This window comes from Cherax quadricarinatus, unplaced genomic scaffold (assembly GCF_038502225.1).
Source record: "Cherax quadricarinatus isolate ZL_2023a unplaced genomic scaffold, ASM3850222v1 Contig607, whole genome shotgun sequence".
In the NCBI taxonomy this organism is placed as follows: Eukaryota; Metazoa; Arthropoda; class Malacostraca; order Decapoda; family Parastacidae; genus Cherax; species Cherax quadricarinatus.
This window is the reverse complement of record NW_027195633.1, coordinates 115,523-138,716: the sequence shown is the minus strand read 5'-3', so window position 1 is coordinate 138,716 and position 23,194 is coordinate 115,523. Positions and strand designations below refer to the sequence as shown.

Below are 23,194 nucleotides of genomic sequence, written 5' to 3'. Positions count from 1 at the left end.
ATTCAAATCCGAATTCTCCTAATAACACCGTAAATGAGGAGCTTATAAAGATATCTACCGGGACGACTCAATAAACTCACTCCCAATATTGACAAGACCTGCATGCAATGCTCAACTAAATATAATGATTAACGGTTATCACGTAAGACAAAACGAGGGAAAGTTCTTGAAATCGAACACTCACATCCAGCACATAATAAAGGTCTTCAAATCATTAGACTGAAACTACCTGGATAACTGCTACAGTACTCATAGGCATAATGAGACAAAAATCCTTGATACCTCATGTCGAGTCATAGCTCCTGGCCCCGCCTCTTCACTGATTGCTACTAGGTCCTCTCTCTCCCTGCTCCATGAGCTTTATCATACCTCGCCTTAAAACTATGTATGGTTCCCGCCTCCACTACTTCACTTTCTAGGCTATTCCACAGCTTGACTACTCTATGACTGAAGAAATACTTCCTAACATCCCTTTGATTCATCTGAGTCTTCAACTTCCAATTGTGACCTCTTGTGTCTGTGTCCCATCTCTGGAACATCCCGTCTTTGTCCACCTCGTCTATTCCGCGCAGTATTTTATATGTCGTTATCATGTCTCCCCTGACCCTCCTGGCCTCCAGCGTCATCAGGCCGATTTCCCTCAACCTTTCTTCGTAGGACAATCCCCGTAGCTCTGGGACTAGTCTTGTTGCAAACCTTTGCACTTTCTCTAATTTCTTGACGTGCTTGACCAGGTGTGGATTCCAAACTGGTGCTGCATACTCCAGTATGGGCCTGACGTAAATGGTATACAGAGTCTTGAACGAATCCTTACTGAGGTATCGGAACGCTATCCGTAGGTTTGCCAGGCGCCCGTATGCTACAGCAGTTCTCTGATTGATGTGCGCCTCAGGAGATATGCTCGGTGTTATACTCACCCCCAGATCTTTTTCCTTGAGTGAGGTTTGCAAACTTTGGCCATCTAAACTATATTGTGTCTGCGGTCTTCTTTGCCCTTCCCCAATCTTCATGACTTTGCATTTGGCGGGGTTAAACTCAAGGAGCCAGTTGCTGGACCAGGCTTGTAGCCTGTCCAGGTCTCTTTGTAGTCCTGCCTGATCCTCATCCGATTTGATTCTTCTCATTAACTTCACATCGTCCGCAAACAATGACACTTCTGAGTCTATCCCTTCCGTTATGTCATTCACATATACCAAGAACAGCACAGGTCCTAGGACTGACCCCTGTGGAACCCCGCTTGTCACAGGCGCCCACTTTGACACCTCATCACGTACCATGACTCGTTGTTGCCTCCCTGTAAGGTATTCTCTTAGACAATTGCAGTGCCTTTCCTGTTATGTGTGCCTGATCCTCTAGCTTTTGCAGTAACCTCTTGTGAGGAACTGTGTCGAAGGCCTTCTTGCAGTCCAAAAAAATGCAGTCGATCCACCCCTCTCTCTCTTGTCTTACTTCTGTCACCTTGTCATAAAACTCTAATAGGTTTGTGACACAGGATTTTCCCTCCCTGAAACCATGCTGGTTGTCAATTATACACTTGTTTCTTTCCAGGTGCTCCACCACTCTCCTCCTGATGATCTTCTCCATGACCTTGCATACTATACACGTTAGTGATACAGGTCTGTAGTTTAGTGCCTCATGTCTGTCTCCCTTTTTTAAAAATTGGGACTACATTTGCCATCTTCCATACCTCAGGGAGTTGCCCAGTTTCAAATGATGTGTTGAAGATCTTCGTTAATGGTACACACAATGTCTCTGCTCCCTCTTTAAGGACCCACGGAGAGATGTTGTCTGGTCCCACCGCCTTTGAGGTGTCAAGTTCGCATAGCAGCTTCTTCACCTCCTCCTTGGTTATATGTACCTCATCCAACACTTGCTGGTGCACCCCCCTGCTCTGATTTCCTGGAGTCCTACTGGTTTCCACTGTAAATACTTCTTTAAATCTTGTGTTGAGCTCCTGACATACCTCCCGGTCGTTTCTTGTGAATTCCCCATCACCCTTCCTCAGTCTGATTACCTGGTCCTTGACTGTTGTTTTCCTCCTGATGTGGCTGTACAACAGCTTCGGGTCAGTCTTGACTTTCGTTGCTATATCATTTTCGTATTGCCGCTGAGCCTCCCTTCTTATCTGTGCATATTCGTTTCTGGCTCTTCGGCTAATCTCTTTATTTTCCTGAGTTCTCTGTCTTCTGTACCTTTTCCTTTCTCTAGTACACCTAGTTTTTGCCTCCCTACACCTTTGGGTGAACCAAGGACTCGTTCTGTTCTTCCCATTATTTCTGTTTCCCTTGGGAACAAACCTCTCCTCTGCCTCCTTGCATTTTGTTGCCACATAGTCCATCATTTCTTGTACTGGTTTTCCTGTCAGTTCTCTCTCCCACTGAATGTCTTGAAGGAAGTTCCTCAAGCCTGAGTAGTTCCCCCTTTTGTAGTTTGGTTTTCCCACCCTATTCCTGCTGCTCTCTCCACTTGGAGCTGAACTATGTAGTCGAAGCACAGAACCACATGATCACTAGCTCCCAGGGGCCTTTCATACATGATATCCTCGATGTCAGAACTACTCAAGGTGAATACAAGGTCCAGTCTTGCTGGTTCATCCTCTCCTCTCTCTCTGGTAGTGTCTCTAACATGTTGATGCATGAGGTTTTCCAGTACCACATCCATCATCTTGGCTCTCCATGTTTCGGGACCCCCATGGGGCTCCAGGTTTTCCCAGTCGATCTCCTTGTGATTGAAATCACCCATAACTAGTAACTTTGCTCCCCCATGTGTGCTCTCCTGGCCACCTCGGCTAGTGTGTCGACCATTCCTCTGTTGCTCTCATCGTATTCTTCTCTTGGCCTCCTGCAGTTCTGTGGTGGGTTGTACATTACTGCAATTATCACCTTATGTCCCTCAGACTGGATTGTTCCTACTAAGTAGTCCCTTTCGCCCGTGCCATCCATTCCTTCCATTTTCTCAAACCCCCACTGGTTTTTAATGAGCAGTGCAACTCCTCCTCCCCCTCTCCTCCCTCTGTCTTTCCTGAGGATTTGATATCCTGTTGGAAAGATTGAATCTGTTATTATTCTGGTGAGTTTTGTTTCTGTGAGTGCTATTATGTCTGGGGATGTCTCCTTGATTCTTTCGTGCCACTCCTCATACTTATTTGTTATTCTGCCTGCATTTGTATACCACACCTTCAACTTCTTTTCTAAGATTGTGGTCTGGGAGGTGTATTGGGGTTGGGGAAGTGGGAGACCTGATAAGGAACTATGGGTGGTTGCTGTGGGGGTGGAGTTTGTAATGCAGTGGGTGGGGGCATTGGATGTGGCATGGGTGTTTTGGTTTAGAGTGTTTGGTTGCACTGGGGTTGACCTGGTTGGGAGGCTTCTATAGGAAGTTGTGAGGGAGGCTGCATTTGATCTTCCTGTGTCTGGGATCTCCTGTCTGTCTTCTCCATCCCCTCTCTTTCCTCCTTTCGCCTTTGTACCATCTCTCTCTGTTTCTGCCTTTCTGCTTGTGTTCTGTCGCGGTCGAGATACACCTTCCTGTATGCCAGCATGTCCCTTAATCGTGCTTTCTCCTGCAGGATTCTGTTCCGAGTCGATTCTGCCTTGAAGGTCACTTTCACTGGCCGGGTTCTTTTTTTTACATACCCCCCTATTCTCCGAAAATTTTCCAGCTGGGTCATGTCGTCTTCTCCTATTGCTTTCATGATTCTTTCAATTGCTTTTTTTCCCCTTGTTTTCTGGCTTCATATGTTTCCCCTTCAACTTCCTGGAGCCCATACACAAAGACTGACCTCACCCTTTCATTCTCCCACTGCATATCCCTGTGTATCCTCTCATTCAATTTGATTTCCTCCATTGCAGCTTTCCTTTCTTCAGTTTCACTAGCTAATGTACTTGGGCTCAGTGGCCTATCATTTTCCCTTCTCGGCTTTCCCTGGGCTCTGCTGTGGTCTGTTAGGGCCTCCACATATAGCTTAGGTCTTTCATTTACTACATTCTCCACTGATTGAGCTTCTACATGCTGTTTTGCTCCTTCTTTCCCTACAGTCCCCTTATTTGTGACTGAGGTAGCAGTCTCTGTTGTCAATCCCAAAATGTTCTTTAGTTCTTTAGGCTGTTTCAGATTTTTCAGTTCCTCTTCTAAACTCTGTATCCTGGCCTCTGCTGCTTTGACTTGCACCTCCCACTTCCTGCTTTCCATGTCTATCCTCTCTTCCATTCTCATGCTAAGTTCTTCTAGTTTCTTTTCCCATTCATGTTCCCTTTTTGTGAGCTCTGCTGCCCAATCTTCCTTTGCAGTTTCCTCCTCCTGTCCCTTGGTTTTTCTTGTTGCTCTCTGGCAACCCATTTTTGTTTTATCCTGATTGCCTTCCATTTCCCCTGTGTGTACTCACCTAATTGTGGTTCCAGGGGTCGATACTCAGCTCCTGGCCCCGCCTCTTCACTGATCGCTACTGGATCCTCTCTCCCTCTGCTTCCTGAGCTTTGTCATACCTCTTCTTAAAACTATGTATGGTTCCTGCCTCCACTACTTCACTTGCTAGGCTATTCCACTTGCTGACAACTCTATGACTGAAGAAATACTTCCTAACGTCCCTGTGACTCGTCTGAGTCTTCAGCTTCCAGTTGTGACCCCTTGTCCCTGTGTCCCCTCTCTGGAACATCCTATCTCTGTCCACCTTGTCTATTCCCCGCAGTATCTTGTATGTCGTTATCATGTCTCCCCTGACCCTTCTGTCCTCCAGTGTCGTCAGTCCGATTTCCCTTAACCTTTCCTCGTACGACATTCCCTTGAGCTCTGGGACTAGCCTTGTTGCAAACCTTTGTACTTTCTCTAACTTCTTGACGTGCTTGACCAGGTGTGGGTTCCAGACTGGTGCTGCATACTCCAGTATGGGCCTAACATACACAGTGTACAGTGTCTTGAACGATTCCTTATTAAGGTATCGGAACGCTGTTCTCAGGTTTGCCAGGCGCCCGTATGCTGCAGCGGTTATTTGGTTGATGTGTGCCTCCGGTGATGTGCTCGGTGTTATGGTCACCCCAAGGTCTTTCTCCCTGAGTGAGGTCTGTAGTCTTTGTCCACCTAGCCTATACTCTGTCTGCGGTCTTCTTTGCCCCTCCCCAATCTTCATGACTTTGCATTTGGCTGGATTGAATTCGAGAAGCCAGTTGCTGGACCACATGTCCAGCCTGTCCAGGTCTCTTTGCAGTCCTGCCTCATCCTCGTCCGATTTAATTCTTCTCATCAACTTCACGTCATCTGCGAACAGGGACACTTCAGAGTCTATTCCTTCCATCATGTCGTTCACATATATCAAAAATAGCACTGGTCCTAGAACTGACCCCTGTGGGACTCCGCTCGTAACAGGCGCCCACTGTGATACCTCTTCACGTACCATGACTCGTTGCTGCCTCCCTGTCAGGTATTCCCTTATCCATTGCAGTGCCCTCCCTTTTACGTGCGCCTGATCCTCCAGCTTCTGCACTAATCTCTTGTGGGGAACTGTGTCAAAGGCCTTCCTGCAGTCTAGGAAAACGCAATCTACCCACCCCTCTCTCTCGTGTCTTACTTCTGTTACCTCACTTCTGTTACACACACAGTGTGTGTGTGTGTACTCACCTAATTGTGGTTGCAGGGGTCGAGACTCAGCTCCTGGCCCCGCCTCTTCACTGATCGCTACTGGATCCTCTCTCTCTCTCTGCTTCCTGAGCTTTGTCATACCTCTTCTTAAAACTATGTATGGTTCCTGCCTCCACTACTTCACTTGCTAGGCTATTCCACTTGCTGACAACTCTATGTGTGTGTGTGTGTGTGTGTGTGTGTGTGTGTGTGTGTGTGTGTGTGTGTGTGTGTGTGTGTGTGTGTGTGTGTGTGTGTGTGTGTGGTGTGTGTGACTCAAAAATAAATATTTTCACCAATAGCTCATTACAGTTTTGACCGGGTGTGGAAGTGTGAATTGCTCATTACACTATAATTTGTTCATGATTGTAGCCATGTATAAACGTAAGTAACCATTCTACAGAATTCATTACCTTTGTAACTTGTGAGCTCATTACATTTGTACCTAGTTCAGCTATCAAAACTTTGGGGGCCCAGTCCCTGGACCCATTACGTACCTCTGTAATCTGTAAATACCTTTGTAACTTGACATAATTGTGACCAGACCTACCTGGAGTTCATTACCTTTGTAAATTGTGAGTTCATTGCCTTTGTAAATTGTGAGTTCATTACCTTTGTAAATTGTGAGTTCATTACCTCTGTAACTTGCTCAGCTATCAAAACTTTGGAGTCCAGTCCCTGGACCAATTATGTACCTCTGTAATCTTTTGACTACTGCCCACAGGATGGGTATGGGGTGCATAATAAACATATTAAACTAACTACCCTCATGTTCAACTAGGCGTGAGTATAAAGCTCAGTGTGCATAAAAGATCCTAAAATCTGGAACACTTCCTGAAAATTCCAAAGGTTCTCTGTCTGCCAACCACTTCAAAACTATTGTTAAAAAATACCTCTTTATTTTAATGCGATCTTGACAGCAATATACTATGATAAACAAACCCTGGAACCTGCTTGTTTTCATTCAGTTCTATCTGTTCTTCTTTCAGCTTTTCTTTCAGCTCGCATATATCGTAAGATAGGCAGCAACTCCTTCTCTCAGACATAGGAGCAGAAATTATTCTTGCAGAACATACTGTATACTGTACTATATTACATTTTGTATTGTAATTTAAGTAATTAGTACCAATCACGCTGTAACAGGACTATTTTTGTGATATTAATTAACCTGTAACTTTTAACAGCTTTTAAATTCCTATTCATTTTGTGCAGTAGACCCTTAGAATAAGAAAAAAATAAAAATAAAACTAGGCTAGTCAAAGTGTTGCCAGAGATATGTATCCTGTGGGCTAATATTTGCATTTGTTATCCCATCAAAATATTTAATAACCACTGCAATCGTTATAACAAATTGTTCTTAGAAAATTCCAAAAATGTCATAATCATGAATCAAAGTGTTAATGTCAAAGATTGCAAACTTTAGTAATCTTGTAAACAAACTTAATTAATCATCTAGTATTTATAACTTAATATGGGAGTAAGTTTCTGTTACGTAATGTTGGGTTATACTAGAATATGGAAGGTTTTGTTGGGTTTACACAGTTGCAACACACACAACTATCTCCGAGGCAGAACCTATTTAATATTGGGCATCTTACTGTTGTATGACTCTTGTAGATTTAGCCCTTAGTTTTGATTATAATTCCTTGAATCAAGCCTGAATGCATCCATTCCCTGAGGCACTGTATAACCCTTATGGGTTTGGTGTTTCCCCTTGAATGTAATAATAATGCCTAAATTAAGAATTAATTATTAACCTTGTAGGTTTCAGATTTCTCGATTTCTTGTATAAAGGTAACCTGTAATCACTAGCATGAGGCTTCCTCCTGGAGCAGTGACTTTAGTGTCAGTCTTACTATAGGGTAGAAAGGAAGACCTTAGCTAGAAAGTCCCAACAGTTAGTAAATCTTGTTCCATTTGAGCTGGTCCTCTTGGTCCTTTGTTCATTTTTATCAAAAAAAAAAAAGAATAATGGAAAGGAAATTTGTTAGGGTACTGCAGAGGTAGTAACCAACCTCATAATTGAGAAGTTCTCACAAGTTTCCACAATAATAATAATATTATTATAAATTATTATAGTATAATAATAATACAGGCACAGCGCCAATTTTTCAGCACCCTTAGTTCCTAGACTTTGCTGGTATGTCGATTTTGTTTAGCCAGCAGAAGTTATACTATAATAATTAAATACACCTCTGACCCATCATGGTCTGCTGGAAATGTAAATTAAACATTAACATAAATGAAATAGGTTTATTTATTACTGTATGGTTTATTTATTACTGTATGTACTTGCAAAGAATGTTACAATACCACCATTACCAAAGTGGTAAATTTTAGGATTTTGCTGGAGCTGCAGAGCTAATCACTAGCCATAGCTTGGATTAATGTTAGCAAAATATGCTAAGAATCACACCGAATCAAGGGATTGCTACAAACAGCAGCAGTGTAAAAAAAAAGTGGGGACACAATAGATACAGTGCCATCTGTGACTACCAAGGTATTTGACAAAAATGTAGTTTCAATTTTGTCCAGGCTAAAAGAGAGAGGTGATAGACAATCCATTGCCGGTAAATCAATGTTGTACTTGTAATAATAATAATTATGTTGTCATCCTCTTACCATCTAAGCATATTTTTTTTTACACAAATAAATTTTACAGGTTAAGAACTGTTATCCTACTTCAGTTGACTAACACCCAGGTACCCAGTTACTGCTAGGTGAAGAGGGGCAGCAGGTGTAAGGAAACATGCTCAAAGTTTTCACCTGTGCTGGGGATCAAACCACGGGCACTTGGTATGTGAGCTGTATGTTAGGTAAGACACATATGCAACAGTTAGGTATCTTTATTTCGAAACGTTTCCCCTACACAGTAGGCTTCTTCAGTCGAGTACAGAAAAGTTGATAGAAGCAGAAGATACTTGAAGACGATGTAATCAGTCCATCACCCTTAAAGTTTTGAGGTGGTCAGTCCCTCAGTCTGGAGAAGAGCATTGTTCCATGGTATGAAACAATATGGAGATGAAGTGACAGGATGGAGCTTTATATAGCGCCAGGAGGTGAGACGTAGGTCACTAGGAGAGGTAAGAACTCAGATGTTGGGAGGACAGGTCCCTCTCAAATCCAGCCGTTCTCACTAGTAGAGGTTTGTCGAAGTTGATTGTAGGTCTGTACCAAGATACCCTTGTGTTGCAGTGTCAGACAGATTGAACAATAAAATGGTATAAAATACCGACAGGTTGTTAGGTAAGACACATATGCAACAGTTAGGTATCTTTATTTCGAAACGTTTCGCCTACACAGTAGGCTTCTTCCGTCGAGTACAGAAAAGTTGATAGAAGCAGAAGATACTTGAAGACGATGTAATCAGTCCATCACCCTTAAAGTTTTGAGGTGGTCAGTCCCTCAGTCTGGAGAAGAGCATTGTTCCATGGTATGAAACAATATGGAGATGAAGTGACAGGATGGAGCTTTATATAGCGCCAGGAGGTGAGACGTAGGTCACTAGGAGAGGTAAGAACTAGGATGTTGGGAGGACAGGTCCCTCTCAAATCCAGCCGTTCTCACTAGTAGAGGTTTGTCGAAGTTGATTTGTAGGTCTGTACCAAGATACCCTTGTGTTGCAGTGTCAGACAGATTGAACAATAAAATGGTATAAAATACCGACAGGTTGTTAGGTAAGACACATATGCAACAGTTAGGTATCTTTATTTCGAAACGTTTCGCCTACACAGTAGGCTTCTTCAGTCGAGTACAGAAAAGTTGATAGAAGCAGAAGATACTTGACGATGTAATCAGTCCATCACCCTTAAAGTTTTGAGGTGGTCAGTCCCTCAGTCTGGAGAAGAGCATTGTTCCATGGTATGAAACAATATGGAGATGAAGTGACAGGATGGAGCTTTATATAGCGCCAGGAGGTGAGACGTAGGTCACTAGGAGAGGTAAGAACTCAGATGTTGGGAGGACAGGTCCCTCTCAAATCCAGCCGTTCTCACTAGTAGAGGTTTGTCGAAGTTGATTGTAGGTCTGTACCAAGATACCCTTGTGTTGCAGTGTCAGACAGATTGAACAATAAAATGGTATAAAATACCGACAGGTTGTTAGGTAAGACACATATGCAACAGTTAGGTATCTGTATTTCGAAACGTTTCGCCTACACAGTAGGCTTCTTCAGTCGAGTACAGAAAAGTTGATAGAAGCAGAAGATACTTGAAGACGATGTAATCAGTCCATCACCCTTAAAGTCTTACCTAACAACCTGTCGGTATTTTATACCATTTTATTGTTCAATCTGTCTGACACTGCAACACAAGGGTATCTTGGTACAGACCTACAATCAACTTCGACAAACCTCTACTAGTGAGAACGGCTGGATTTGAGAGGGACCTGTCCTCCCAACATCTGAGTTCTTACCTCTCCTAGTGACCTACGTCTCACCTCCTGGCGCTATATAAAGCTCCATCCTGTCACTTCATCTCCATATTGTTTCATACCATGGAACAATGCTCTTCTCCAGACTGAGGGTCTGACCACCTCAAAACTTTAAGGGTGATGGACTGATTACATCGTCTTCAAGTATCTTCTGCTTCTATCAACTTTTCTGTACTCGACTGAAGAAGCCTACTGTGTAGGCGAAACGTTTCGAAATACAGATACCTAACTGTTGCATATGTGTCTTACCTAACAACCTGTCGGTATTTTATACCATTTTATTGTTCAATGTGAGCTGTATGCTGCTAACCGGAACATGGACCACCCAATTTATTCATACAGAAGCACTAAACCCACAGGGATCATACAGTACCCAAGAAATGGAAGTTAATTAAATACTGAAGTGAAGGATTTTATCATTTTTTGCACCAAAAAATCATTAAATAAAATGCATGCCTGTTTAAATTAAATGCAGAAATATCATACTTCATCTTGCAGCAATTGTACAAGGGCTGGGTACTGCGGCTTTATACAGTTGTGAAGTTACACACACTTCCTGGTCTGTGCCCACTCGTCTGCTCTAATGACAATCTTGACATTTGTGATGTTGGTGATCTCTCTCAACCCGTCAATAAATGGAATGAGTCAGGTAAACACATTTGGTTTAGTATGGTAACCTTTAAGTGCTTCAGATTATGGTCAGTATTCAGCTTACTACCAGATGTTACATTATGTAAATTCTCCAGTATAAAGCACTTTGTGAAATAGTGCTGGTTATATTTTCTGCAAATAAAAAATTCTAACCTAATAGTATAACATAAACTAGAATTTAGTTCATGGTCTGTTAGGTTAAATTTAGTTACAAAAAATAAAACTCCTAATTCAATTCAATTCAAAATTGCCCGATATATAATTGCCTCTTAAATGACCTAGTACTTAATGTTAGGAATTTATATAATAAAATATACACTAGTAATAAGCATTCTTCCTGTAGCATGTAATAGTATTTTGCTCTAAGCTAAAATATTGTAGTTCTGGCCCAATAATAAAGTGAATATTATTCACCCAAATTATTATCTTGGGTACATATATTTATTTATTTATTTAATGTCTTTGCAAACAGTACATTGAGATTGTGTATATACAATAGTGGGTTGCAATACAAAGAGAACCTCTATTATGCCTTGGCATTATGGCCCAACTTAACATTATTGACTTACATTCTACTTAATACTAAGTAGTATATCATAGTTGTACAGTAGGATAATAATTATAAATGAATCAAAATTTGTATAATACGTACAAAGATATACGTACAGTATTTCTATTCTAAAATGCTTTTTGTGAAAAACAATGATTCAATTATATTCCTGTCAACAATGGATAAAAGGTTCAATGTGATTATTTCAGTTATGATGTGGGAGTACATAGGTGAGTAAATGTATACTGAGTATTTAGCATTTAGTCTAGGGTGATTAAGTGGCTTTTGAGAAGAGTCTTAAATTGATTTTCAGACTGGATTACTTTAATATCTTCTGGTAATGAATTCCATATTTTGGGGTCCTTTATGAGCATAGAGTTTTTACACAGTGTAATATGGACACGAGGTATATCAAAAAGAGATCTGTGTCTTGTGTTGTGGTCATGTGTCCTGTTTAGGTTGGCGAGGAAAAGTTTGAGTGGGGGGTTTATATGTATGTAGTAGGCACATGAATAAGTATGGATGTTTTAATGGTAAGCAGATTCAGACTTTTGAAAATTGGTGGAGTGTGCTGGCGGGAGTGGGAATTTGTTATCATTCTTACTGCTGCCTTTTGCTGGGTTATTAGGGGTTTTAGGTGATTGGATGTTGTTGATCCCCATGCACAAATTCCATATGTAAGATAAGGGTAAATGAGTGAATAGTACAGTGCCAGGAGAGCTGATTGTGGAACGTAGTACCTTATCTTTGATAGTATCCCTGTATACAGTCTTGGAGATTTTCTTGGTGATTTGTTGTATGTGTGTCCGGAACTTAAGGCTACTGTCAAGGTGGGTACCTAGGAATTTTCCCTCTGTGAGTCTTGTGACTGATTGTCCATTTAGCGTAATATTCATTGGACCATTTGCAGCTTTGTTTCCAAGCTGAATGAAATAGGTTTTATCAGTGTTCAGGGTAAGTTTGTTAGTCATCATCCAGGCAGACATTTTCTGTAATTCAGCATTGACTGTGTTTGCTAGTATGACTGCATTTGGGTGGGAAAATACATATGTAGTGTCATCTACAAATAATATGGGTTTGAGTAGCTGTGATGCATTCGGTAGATCATTGATGTAGATGAGAAAGAGGAGTGGTCCAAGGATGCTTTCTTGTGGGACTCCTACTGTGATTGGTTGGGTGGAGGAGTTTGCATCATTTGCATACACATATTGAGTTCTGTTACTAAGGTATGACTATAGGTGTTTGAATTCAGTAATGAATTTGAATGATGCTTTAATATTGTTCTTTTGGTCTAGGCCTTCTGACTCACTATTTTATCATTTGCATAAGGAAGAAATAACCCCAGCATTTATTCTAGCCCCTGCTTCATTCAAAAGGTATGTCACTTGGGTGTTGTTATTTATTATTATTATTATTATTATTATTATTATTATTATTATTATTATTATTATTATTATTATTATTATTATTATTATTATTATTATTATTATTATTATTATTATTATTATTATTATTATTATTGCCTTTTTTCACATAAAGACTATCTCCTGGTAAGTAGGGTGACTCAAAGAAGAAAACACATTTGTTGTAGTTGGTTGGTTGGTTTTTGTTATTGATTGCTGGTTGGTGGTGGTGGTTGTCAGTTGTTTTTGTTGACTGCAAAACCCAATCTAATGACATAGTACTCAGAAGATCTGACTGCAAATAAAGATTTGTCTTGGGGAGTCTCATGATGGTACTTCATAATTGAGAGTTCTTTTTTTCTCTCTCTCTCTTCTCCCACTGAAGTAGAAAAATTTTTTAGTATGTACATACATGCATGCATATTATACATATGCATTCCCAAATCTTCCACTGATAGCATAAAAATAGAAGATGACATTACTACATAGCCAGACACCCCAAGTTTCTGGGTTGAATTAGCATGTGAAGGGCAAGACCTTACACAATAATCCCACCTCTTAATTTTTGTGCCCCTTCCCCTTTTTCTCATGTTAGGAAGAGTTGGATGGCGGTGGGCGGTGTTGGGAGACCCACTAGTGTGGGTTTGGGCAGTACGAAGCTTGGACCTGGCCCTCCTACCCCGTGAAGCTCATGCTGTCACACAGTTCCTCAACTCTGACAAAGTAAGCTGTTTGCTGTACCAGGAATGCCTTCCACTTACTACAGTAACTGTTAGTACAGTGGTACCTCAATATTCGAGCTTAATCCATTCCAGGTGGCTGTTTGAATAGTGAGTTGTACGAATATTGAATAAATTTTTCCCATGGGAAGTAATGTAAATTGGATTAGTCCGTTCCAGGCACCAAAAAATTACCAATTATAAAACATTTTAAGTGAAAATATTGCTTATTTAAACCTGTATAATATTTGCATGCTTAAAATCTGACATAAATACGTGAAATAAAAGAAAATTTAAGTGCACTTTACCTTTACTGAGGAGTGCTGATGACCTAAGAGGAAGGTGGAGATGTTATTGTTTGGAAAGGGTGTCACCTTCCATAAAAACATCAAGTAACTGCCAGTCTGGTGTTTTTTTTTCTTTCCTGTCTTTGTGTAGTAGCACTTGAAGATGAAGGGGATTCACTACCATTTAAATTTTTTCTTTGCCAAAGAAGCTGTCCAGTGTTGTCTGCCTTTGACAAGTGTTCATAACTTTTCTAAAGTGGTCAGCAGCATTGTCATTGAACAGCTTGAAGCTCCAATTCACAACAGTATTGTTAGGATGCCATTTTTTCAGCGGGCTCTGGAAATGTAGCTCTTACTGCTTCACTCTGAAGAAGAAGAAATTTCCACAACCACTTCTTTTTGTTGCTCCTTGTGCAGGTCTTGAAGCTCTTCTGTGGTGAAATCATTCTTGCAATCCTCCACCAACTCCTCTACATCCTCATCGTCTATTTCCAAACCCATGGACTGGCCCAGAGAAACGATATCCTTCACTACAGGCTCTGCCTCAAAGCCTTCAGAATCTCTGACATACAGTCTGGCCACAATTTCTCCAAGGCAAAGTTCATTGTCCTGAAAAAAACTTCTCCCCAGGCTTAGTCTACTATCCTTAAACACTGGAGGATATTAAAATGGTTTTTCCAAAATTCCCTGAGGGTAAGCTCTGTTTCAGAGGTAACTTCAAAGCACCTTTTATACTGCTTTTGTGTAAAGTTTCTTAAAATTGGAAATTACCTGCTGTTTCATGGGTTGGATAAGATGAGTGGTGTTAGAGGCCAAGAACTTCACTTTAATGAAGCTGTTTTCATCCATCAGAGTTTCCTCTAAGCCTGGAAGGGTGAGCAGGAGCATTGTCCATTACCAGAAGTGTGCTAATGGCAGGTTTTTTTTTTCTGCAAACACTTCATGTATCCACTCAGTGAAGCACTGCCTTGTTAGCCAAGCTTTACTGTTAGCCCTCCACATTACACTGAGTTTACTTAAACACCCTTGGGTTTTCCGAGTGGTAGACAAGCAGTGGTTTAATTTCTGTAGGCTGGTAGACAGCAACCGCCCAGGGAGGTACTGCTGTCCTGCCAAGTGAGTGTAAAACGAAAGCCTGTAATTGCTTTACATGATGGTAGGATTGCTGGTGTCCATTTTTCTGTCTCATAAACATGCAAGGTTTCAGGTACGTCTTACTACTTCTACTTACACTTAGGTCACACTACACTTACATGTACAAGCATATATATACACACCCCTCTGGGTTTTCTTCTATTTTCTTACAAGTTCTTGTTCTTGTTTATTTCCTCTTATCTCCATGGGGAAGTGGAACAGAATTCTTCCTCCGTAAGCTATGCGTGTTGTAAGAGGCGACTAAAATGCCAGGAGCAAGCTGCTAGTAACCCCTTCTGTATAAATTACTAAATTTAAAAAGAGAATCTTTTGTTTTTCTTCTTGGGCCACCCTGCCTCGGTGGGATACAGCCGGTTTGTTGAAAGAAAGAAAGATTAGCATTACCACACAAGAAGAGTGTTAGCCTGTCTTTCATGGGTTTGGTAATGATTTTTCTTCTTCTGTGATGTAGGTTCTCTTGCCTGAAATGCTCTGCCTACAAGAGGCTTTTGGCATGTACTACACTCAACTATTATATTCCTTTGTACAGCCATGTATCATGTCAAATAAATTTATTATTATTTTTATTATTATTATTATTATTATTTTAAAAAAGAGGCCAGTTTCATCACAGTTAATAAATTTAGGAATTAATCCCTCAATCTCTACATAGGTTTTAAATTCCTTAAGGTTTTCAGCCTCATCTGTTAGCAGTGGCAGCCTCCCCATGCCTAATTACACAATGAATTCCACTATTTTTTTTTTTTTTTTTTTTTTTTTTTTTTTTTTTAAACCTGTTAAACCAGTCCCTACTTGTCTTAATTTCATCACGCTCAGCACTGCTTCCCGGGGTGTCTCACCTAAGATCACTATATAACTGCTTTTCTTTTTTCACAAATTATTTTCAGAAACACTGTCACCAGTCAATTGTTTCTCATGAATCCACACTAACAAAAGTTTTCCATTTCGTCAGTTATCTGTGACCTTTTCACAGCAAGAATTTTTGCTTTCGTCAAATGAGCCCCTTTTATTGCCTCTTTATTTTTCAATGTGGATGATATGGTAGATTTTGCCATAACATATTGAGTGGCCAGGTCCAACACAAGTGTTCCACTTTGCAGTGAGTTCTTTTTTCACTTCAATTGTTAGTTCTCATTTCTTTCCTTTTAGGATTGTTTGGATCACTATTTTTTTTTTTTGGTCCATGATTACTTATTTTCAATTAAAATATTTGAAAAATACCACAGATTAACAATGAAATACCAAAAAGTTTCACGGAACTTGTATGAACGATACTTAACAAGCCAAAGCTGATGGGAGACTGAGCACATGATGCTTTGTTTTCATTGGACTTCATCCAGATAGACTGTTTTGTTTATGCCAAATATCAGGTCAATGTCTGAATACCAAGTCAAATTTTTCTCAAAAACATTGGACAAAGATAGTTGTGTGAATACAATCTCTCCTCACTTAAAGATGTACTCGTTTAACGACCTCCCGACTTACGACCAGTTCTCTGACCAGTATGCATACCTCTGTATATTAGAGCTGATTTCCTGTTCTGTTTATTACAATATACAGTACACTACTGTACAAACATTTAAAAAAAATACTAAAATTTTTCGAAAAAAAAAATTATTTTTTCTTATGGAATTATAGAGAATCTTTTCTCGATCATAATGACACCAAAAGTATGAAATTTGATGGAAAACTTATGCAATTATGCTCTCGCAAAGTTAGCGGTCTCGACGATGTTTACGCATCGGCGATTTCGCCCACTTTGAGCCCTAGTTTTGGCCAATTCCAATGTACCAGTCGACAAAAAATCATAACTATTTTGCTAGAACTCGATTTTTTCTATTTAATGAATACAAGAAACCACCCATTTACTGATTTCAACTATCCAATAAAGTGGTCAGAAATTGCCAATTTTGCCAATTTCACACAAATTTCAAAAGATGCCAATTTCCAAATAGGGTCCAGAATAAACAAGACAGACATTCCTGGCACTAAAATAACATTTCCTCAGTTCATTAGTCACGTCCCCAGGCCTCTGTTACATTACTTTTGCTTTCCACTTTGAATTTTTATTCTCACAAAAAATAGAAGATTTACTGTTATGCAGCCTACTGCATTAGTGTAGAAATGGTATAAATAATATCAGTGCATTTGTGAAAGAATATTAGATTCACCAGTTGATGTGTATTGGACGCATGGCATGTTTTGTTTACTTTTGAACTTCGGCAAAAATCGAACATTTCTGTTACTTTGAGCTCAATTTCAAGGTACTTTTCATTGGGAAACCAATCAAAATCATCTCAATTTCCGTAATATATCTTCCATTCTATAAAATGAGACCAGGAAAACTAGAATACAACCATAAATAGCATACGAAAATACACTGCAAAGTCGCTGTTTTAAACCATAAACAGAGTCGGAGTTTTTTTTTTCATTATGCACTGTGCTGCAGGATTTTTTTTTATACTGCGCTCACTGACCACGTAGACCCATTCTTTCATATGTAGGCCTACCAGCTTTCTCTCACTAGATTTGAAGGCGCTAGAATTTATGCATACTAGTACGGCACCAACCCTGAAAGGGTTAAAACAATATCTAAAGATGGTTGACACAAACCCACTACCGGTATAGTATGCTCCTCATTATCTACACTTGGGAAATCCTAGAAGAATGGTCCCAAATCTGCACACAGAAATCACTCCTTATGAAAGTAAAGGACTGGGCAGGCAGTGCAAAATACCCCCAATGAAAAGTAGGGGCACCACTGGTACACTAAAACACCATAAGTGTCCAGGGCCCAAGACTGTTCAACAGCCTCCCACCATGCATAAGGGGAATTACAAGTAGGCCCTGGCTGCCTTCAAGAGGAAGCTGGATAGATACAGTAGACCCCCGCCTTACGATATTAATCCGTTCCTGAGAGCTTCGTGAGCCGAAATTATCGTAAGGCGAATTAATTTTTCCCCATAAGAAATAATGGAAATCAAATTAATCCGTGCAAGACACCCAAAAGTCTGAAAAAAAAAAATTTACCACATGAAATATTAATTTTAATACACAAACTGAAGAAGACATGAAGTTAATACTACTCTACTAAGAATAGAATACTGTACATGACACTTACCTTTATTGAAGATCTGGTGATGATTGATGGGCTGGGAGGAGGGGAGAGTGTGGAAGTTGTTATTGTTTAGAAGGGAAATCCCCTTCCATTAGGACTTTAGGTAGCAAGTCCTTTTCCGAGGTTACTTCCCTTCTTCTTTTAATGCCACTAGGACCAGCTTGAGAGTCACTGGACCTCTGTCGCACAACATATCTGTCCATAGAGCTCTGTACCTCTCGTTCCTTTATGATTTGTCAAAAGTGGTTCACAACATTGTCATTGTAATAGTCACCAGCATGGCTTGCAATAGCTGTGTAAGGGTGATTTTCATCCATAAAGATTTGCACTTCAAGCCACTTTGCACAGATTTCCTTAATTTTTGAAGTAGGCAACTTCTTCAATTTCTCTCTCCCCTCCTCCGAAGCAGTTTCCTCAGGTCTGCCCTCTTACTGTTGAAGATGATCTTGCAGCTCATCAGTGGTTAGTTCTTCGTTGTTCTCCTCCACCAACTCTTCCACATCATCCCCAGTAACCTCCAACCCCAAGGACTTCCCCAGTGCCACAATTGATTCCAAAACTGGCATACGCTTCTCAGGGTTAGCCTCAAACCCTTCAAAATCCCTTTTGTCTACACATTCTGGCCACAGTTTCTTCCAAGCAGAGTTCAAGGTCCTCTTAGTCACTCCCTCCCAAGCCTTACCTATAAGGTTTACACAACTGAGGATACTAAAGTGATCTTTCCAAAACTCTCTTAAGAGTCAATCGAGTGTCTGAGGTCACTTCAAAGCACTTTTGAAACAACTTTTGTGTAGAGTTTTTTGAAGTTAGAAATGACCTGCTGGTCCATGGGCTGCAGGAGAGGAGTGGTATTAGGAGGCAAAAACTTGAACTTAATGAAGCTCATGTCCCCAGAAAGTCGCTCTGCCAAGTCTGAAGGATGACCAGGAGCATTATCTAATACCAGGAGGCAGTTAAGGTCCAATTTATTTTCCAGGAGGTAATTTTTCACAGTGGGAGCAAATGCATGGTGTAACCAGTCATAGAAAAAGTTCCTAGTGACCCATGCCTTAGTGTTTGCCCTCCACAGCACACACAAATTAGCCTTGAGGATATTGTTTTGCCTGAATGCTCTGGGAGTTTCAGATTGATACACCAATAAAGGCTTCACTTTGCAATCACCACTAGCATACATAAAGAGAGTAAGCCTGTCTTTCATAGGCTTATGTCCTGGGAGTGCCTTGTCCTCCTGAGTAATGTAGGTAATGTTTGGCATTTTCTTCCAAAACAGGCCTGTTTCATCACAATTAAACACTTGTTCAGGTTTCGGTCCTTCACTGTCTATGCATCTTCAAGGGGGACTCCTTGTTGTGGTGAAGAGGCTCTTGGTCTGAGGAATCAGACCTGTCGGTCTCCTTCCTCAGACCGAACCAAATTACCCCCCAATCCCCCCCTCCCTATCCCATCCTCTCCTTTTTGCTTTCCTCCTCCTCCTCCCCACCCCTCCCTTTTGCCCTTCCTCTTTTTGGCCTTTGGGATTTCTCCCACAGCCACGCTAGTTCCTAGGTAGGGGAAAGGATACCGGGGTCCATCCCATTCCATTGAGGTTCTTGGCGGTGGCATAGTTTGCCGTGGAATCTGGATCGCCTGGGGATGTCCCGATCCCTCTCCAGTATCCCGGAGTAGCTTTGGGTGTCTTTCGGGCGACGGGTGTATCTCTGGAAGCCACCTTTCGGATTCCGGGGGTGGTGGCCGAAGGAGGTATGCTTTGTGGCGGATATCTCTATGGCTCCCGTATCCCCGAACGTGATACAGTCAGGTTTCTAGGCCTTCTCTTTGACAACAGGAAAATGCAAACTCCCTTCCTGTAAGCTTTTTCACCCTGAAATGTGTACCTCTTCAGTACAGGAAAGACTGTGCTATAACTTAAATTGCCAGGCATACCATCTAAAGGGGACAAAAAGATACAAAACATCCAGGCCATGGGAAAACCTGGGTAGCCACAGCCACTCAAGAGGGAGAGGTTTTTTAGTGCCAGGAAGGAAAAAAAACTGGCAGGAAATGGCAGAAATCGTACACCAAATCCAGTCATTCCTGGAGTGGAACCACAGTCGATGGCCTCCACTCCAAACCAACAGATACAGATACTAATGCCGGAAAAAAAATCCCCCCCCCAGTACCAACAATACCACCAGTCCGATAACATTCTTCTTTGCAAATATACAGGGTCTAAAGCCAGCAACAAACAACAAAATACCTTTCATCCGTGGACTGCTTGCAGAGGCAAAGGCAATGTTCGCGGCTTTCACTGAGACCCACATAAAGGATCACTTGGACAACGAAATATGGATCCCAGGTTACAACCTATACAGATGTGACAGAGTGAACAGGCAAAAGGGGGGGGTTGGCCTGTACATTGCAGAGTCACTTGTTTGCACAGAACTGCTTAATGCCTCAAATGACGTAGTGGAAGTTTTAGCAGTAAAGGTCGAGAACCAAAACCTAGTCATTGTGGTAGTCTACAAGCCTCCGGATGCAACATCCCAGCAATTCCAGGAACAGCTGTTAAAAATTGACCACTGTCTGGAAAATCTTCCAGCTCCTGCACCCAACATCTTGCTCCTGGGGGATTTCAACTTAAGGCACCTAAAATGGAGGAATATAGCAAATAATATTGTTGCAGTAATAACACCAGGAGGCAGCTCTGATGAAAACTCACACTCACACGAGCTTTTAAATCTCTGCACAAAATTCAATTTAAACCAGCAAATAATAGAGCCTACTAGACTGGAGAATACACTAGACCTCATCTTCACTAACAATGATGATCTGATAAGAAATGTCACCATATCAAAAACAATATACTCAGATCACAACATAATTGAGGTTCAGACATGTATGCGTGGAGCCCCAGACCGACAAAATGAGACTAGTCACGAGGGAGCATTCACCAAATTCAACTTCAATAACAAAAACATAAAGTGGGACCAAGTAAACCAAGTCCTAACCGATATAAGCTGGGAAGATATACTAAGCAACACAGACCCAAACTTATGCCTAGAACAGATTAACTCGGTGGCACTCGATGTATGCACAAGGCTTATTCCTCTAAGAAAAAGGAGGAGTAGATGTAAAATAGAAAGAGACAGGCGCTCCCTTTACAGGCGACGGAAAAGAATAACAGAGCGGCTAAAAGAGGTCAATATATCTGAAATGCGCAGGGAGACACTGGTCAGAGAAATAGCAAGCATCGAACTTAAGCTAAAAGAATCCTTTAGGAGTCAGGAATCGCGGGAAGAACTAAAAGCCATAAATGAAATCGAAAGAAACCCAAAGTATTTCTTCTCCTATGCCAAATCAAAATCGAGAACAACGTCCAGTATTGGGCCCCTACTTAAACAAGATGGGTCCTACACAGATGACAACAAGGAAATGAGTGAGCTACTCAAGTCCCAATATGACTCAGTTTTTAGCAAGCCGCTAACCAGACTGAGAGTCGAAGATCAAAATGAATTTTTTATGAGAGAGCCACAAAATTTGATTAACACAAGCCTATCCGATGTTATCCTGACGCCAAATGACTTCGAACAGGCGATAAATGACATGCCCATGCACTCTGCCCCAGGGCCAGACTCATGGAACTCTGTGTTCATCAAGAACTGCAAGAAGCCCCTATCACGAGCCTTTTCCATCCTATGGAGAGGGAGCATGGACACGGGGGTCGTCCCTCAGTTACTAAAAACAACAGACATAGCCCCACTCCACAAAGGGGGCAGTAAAGCAACAGCAAAGAACTACAGACCAATAGCACTAACATCCCATATCATAAAAATCTTTGAAAGGGTCCTAAGAAGCAAGATCACCACCCATCTAGAAACCCATCAGTTACACAACCCAGGGCAACATGGGTTTAGAACAGGTCGCTCCTGTCTGTCTCAACTACTGGATCACTACGACAAGGTCCTAAATGCACTAGAAGACAAAAAGAATGCAGATGTAATATATACAGACTTTGCAAAAGCCTTCGACAAGTGTGACCATGGCGTAATAGCGCACAAAATGCGCGCTAAAGGAATAACAGGAAAAGTCGGTCGATGGATCTATAATTTCCTCACTAACAGAACACAGAGAGTAGTCGTCAACAGAGTAAAGTCCGAGGCAGCTACGGTGAAAAGCTCTGTTCCACAAGGCACAGTACTAGCTCCCATCTTGTTCCTCATCCTCATATCCGACATAGACAAGGATGTCAGCCACAGCACTGTGTCTTCCTTTGCAGATGACACCCGAATCTGCATGACAGTGTCTTCCATTGCAGACACTGCAAGGCTCCAGGCGGACATCAACCAAATCTTTCAGTGGGCTGCAGAAAACAATATGAAGTTCAACGATGAGAAATTTCAATTACTCAGATATGGTAAACATGAGGAAATTAAATCTTCATCAGAGTACAAAACAAATTCTGGCCACAAAATAGAGCGAAACACCAACGTCAAAGACCTGGGAGTGATTATGTCGGAGGATCTCACCTTCAAGGACCATAACATTGTATCAATCGCATCTGCTAGAAAAATGACAGGATGGATAATGAGAACCTTCAAAACTAGGGAGGCCAAGCCCATGATGACACTCTTCAGGTCACTTGTTCTATCTAGGCTGGAATATTGCTGCACTCTAACAGCACCTTTCAAGGCAGGTGAAATTGCCGACCTAGAAAATGTACAGAGAACTTTCACGGCGCGCATAACGGAGATAAAACACCTCAATTACTGGGAGCGCTTGAGGTTTCTAAACCTGTATTCCCTGGAACGCAGGAGGGAGAGATACATGATTATATACACCTGGAAAATCCTAGAGGGACTAGTACCGAACTTGCACACGAAAATCACTCACTACGAAAGCAAAAGACTTGGCAGACGATGCACCATCCCCCCAATGAAAAGCAGGGGTGTCACTAGCACGTTAAGAGACCATACAATAAGTGTCAGGGGCCCGAGACTGTTCAACTGCCTCCCAGCACACATAAGGGGGATTACCAACAGACCCCTGGCAGTCTTCAAGCTGGCACTGGACAAGCACCTAAAGTCAGTTCCTGATCAGCCGGGCTGTGGCTCGTACGTTGGTTTGCGTGCAGCCAGCAGCAACAGCCTGGTTGATCAGGCGCTGATCCACCAGGAGGCCTGGTCACAGACCGGGCCGCGGGGGCGTTGACCCCCGAAACTCTCTCCAGGTAAACTCCAGGTAGGTTATCCTGGAAACCTCACATTACCTCTCTGAAGGCAACTTGTCAC

The 23,194-nt window shown here is 41.5% G+C and overlaps 1 protein-coding gene across 1 annotated transcript in view; it reads left to right on the top strand.

Moving 5' to 3' along the window:
* The window catches only part of LOC128685589 (uncharacterized), a 46,166-nt gene that overhangs the window by 15,853 nt on the left and 7,119 nt on the right, over positions 1-23,194 (top strand). Inside the window, exons 5-6 of the mRNA XM_070080566.1 lie at positions 10,543-10,693; positions 13,244-13,371. Of these exons, the coding sequence (XP_069936667.1) occupies positions 10,543-10,693; positions 13,244-13,371 (279 nt within the window). The remainder of the gene's footprint in view (positions 1-10,542; positions 10,694-13,243; positions 13,372-23,194) is intronic.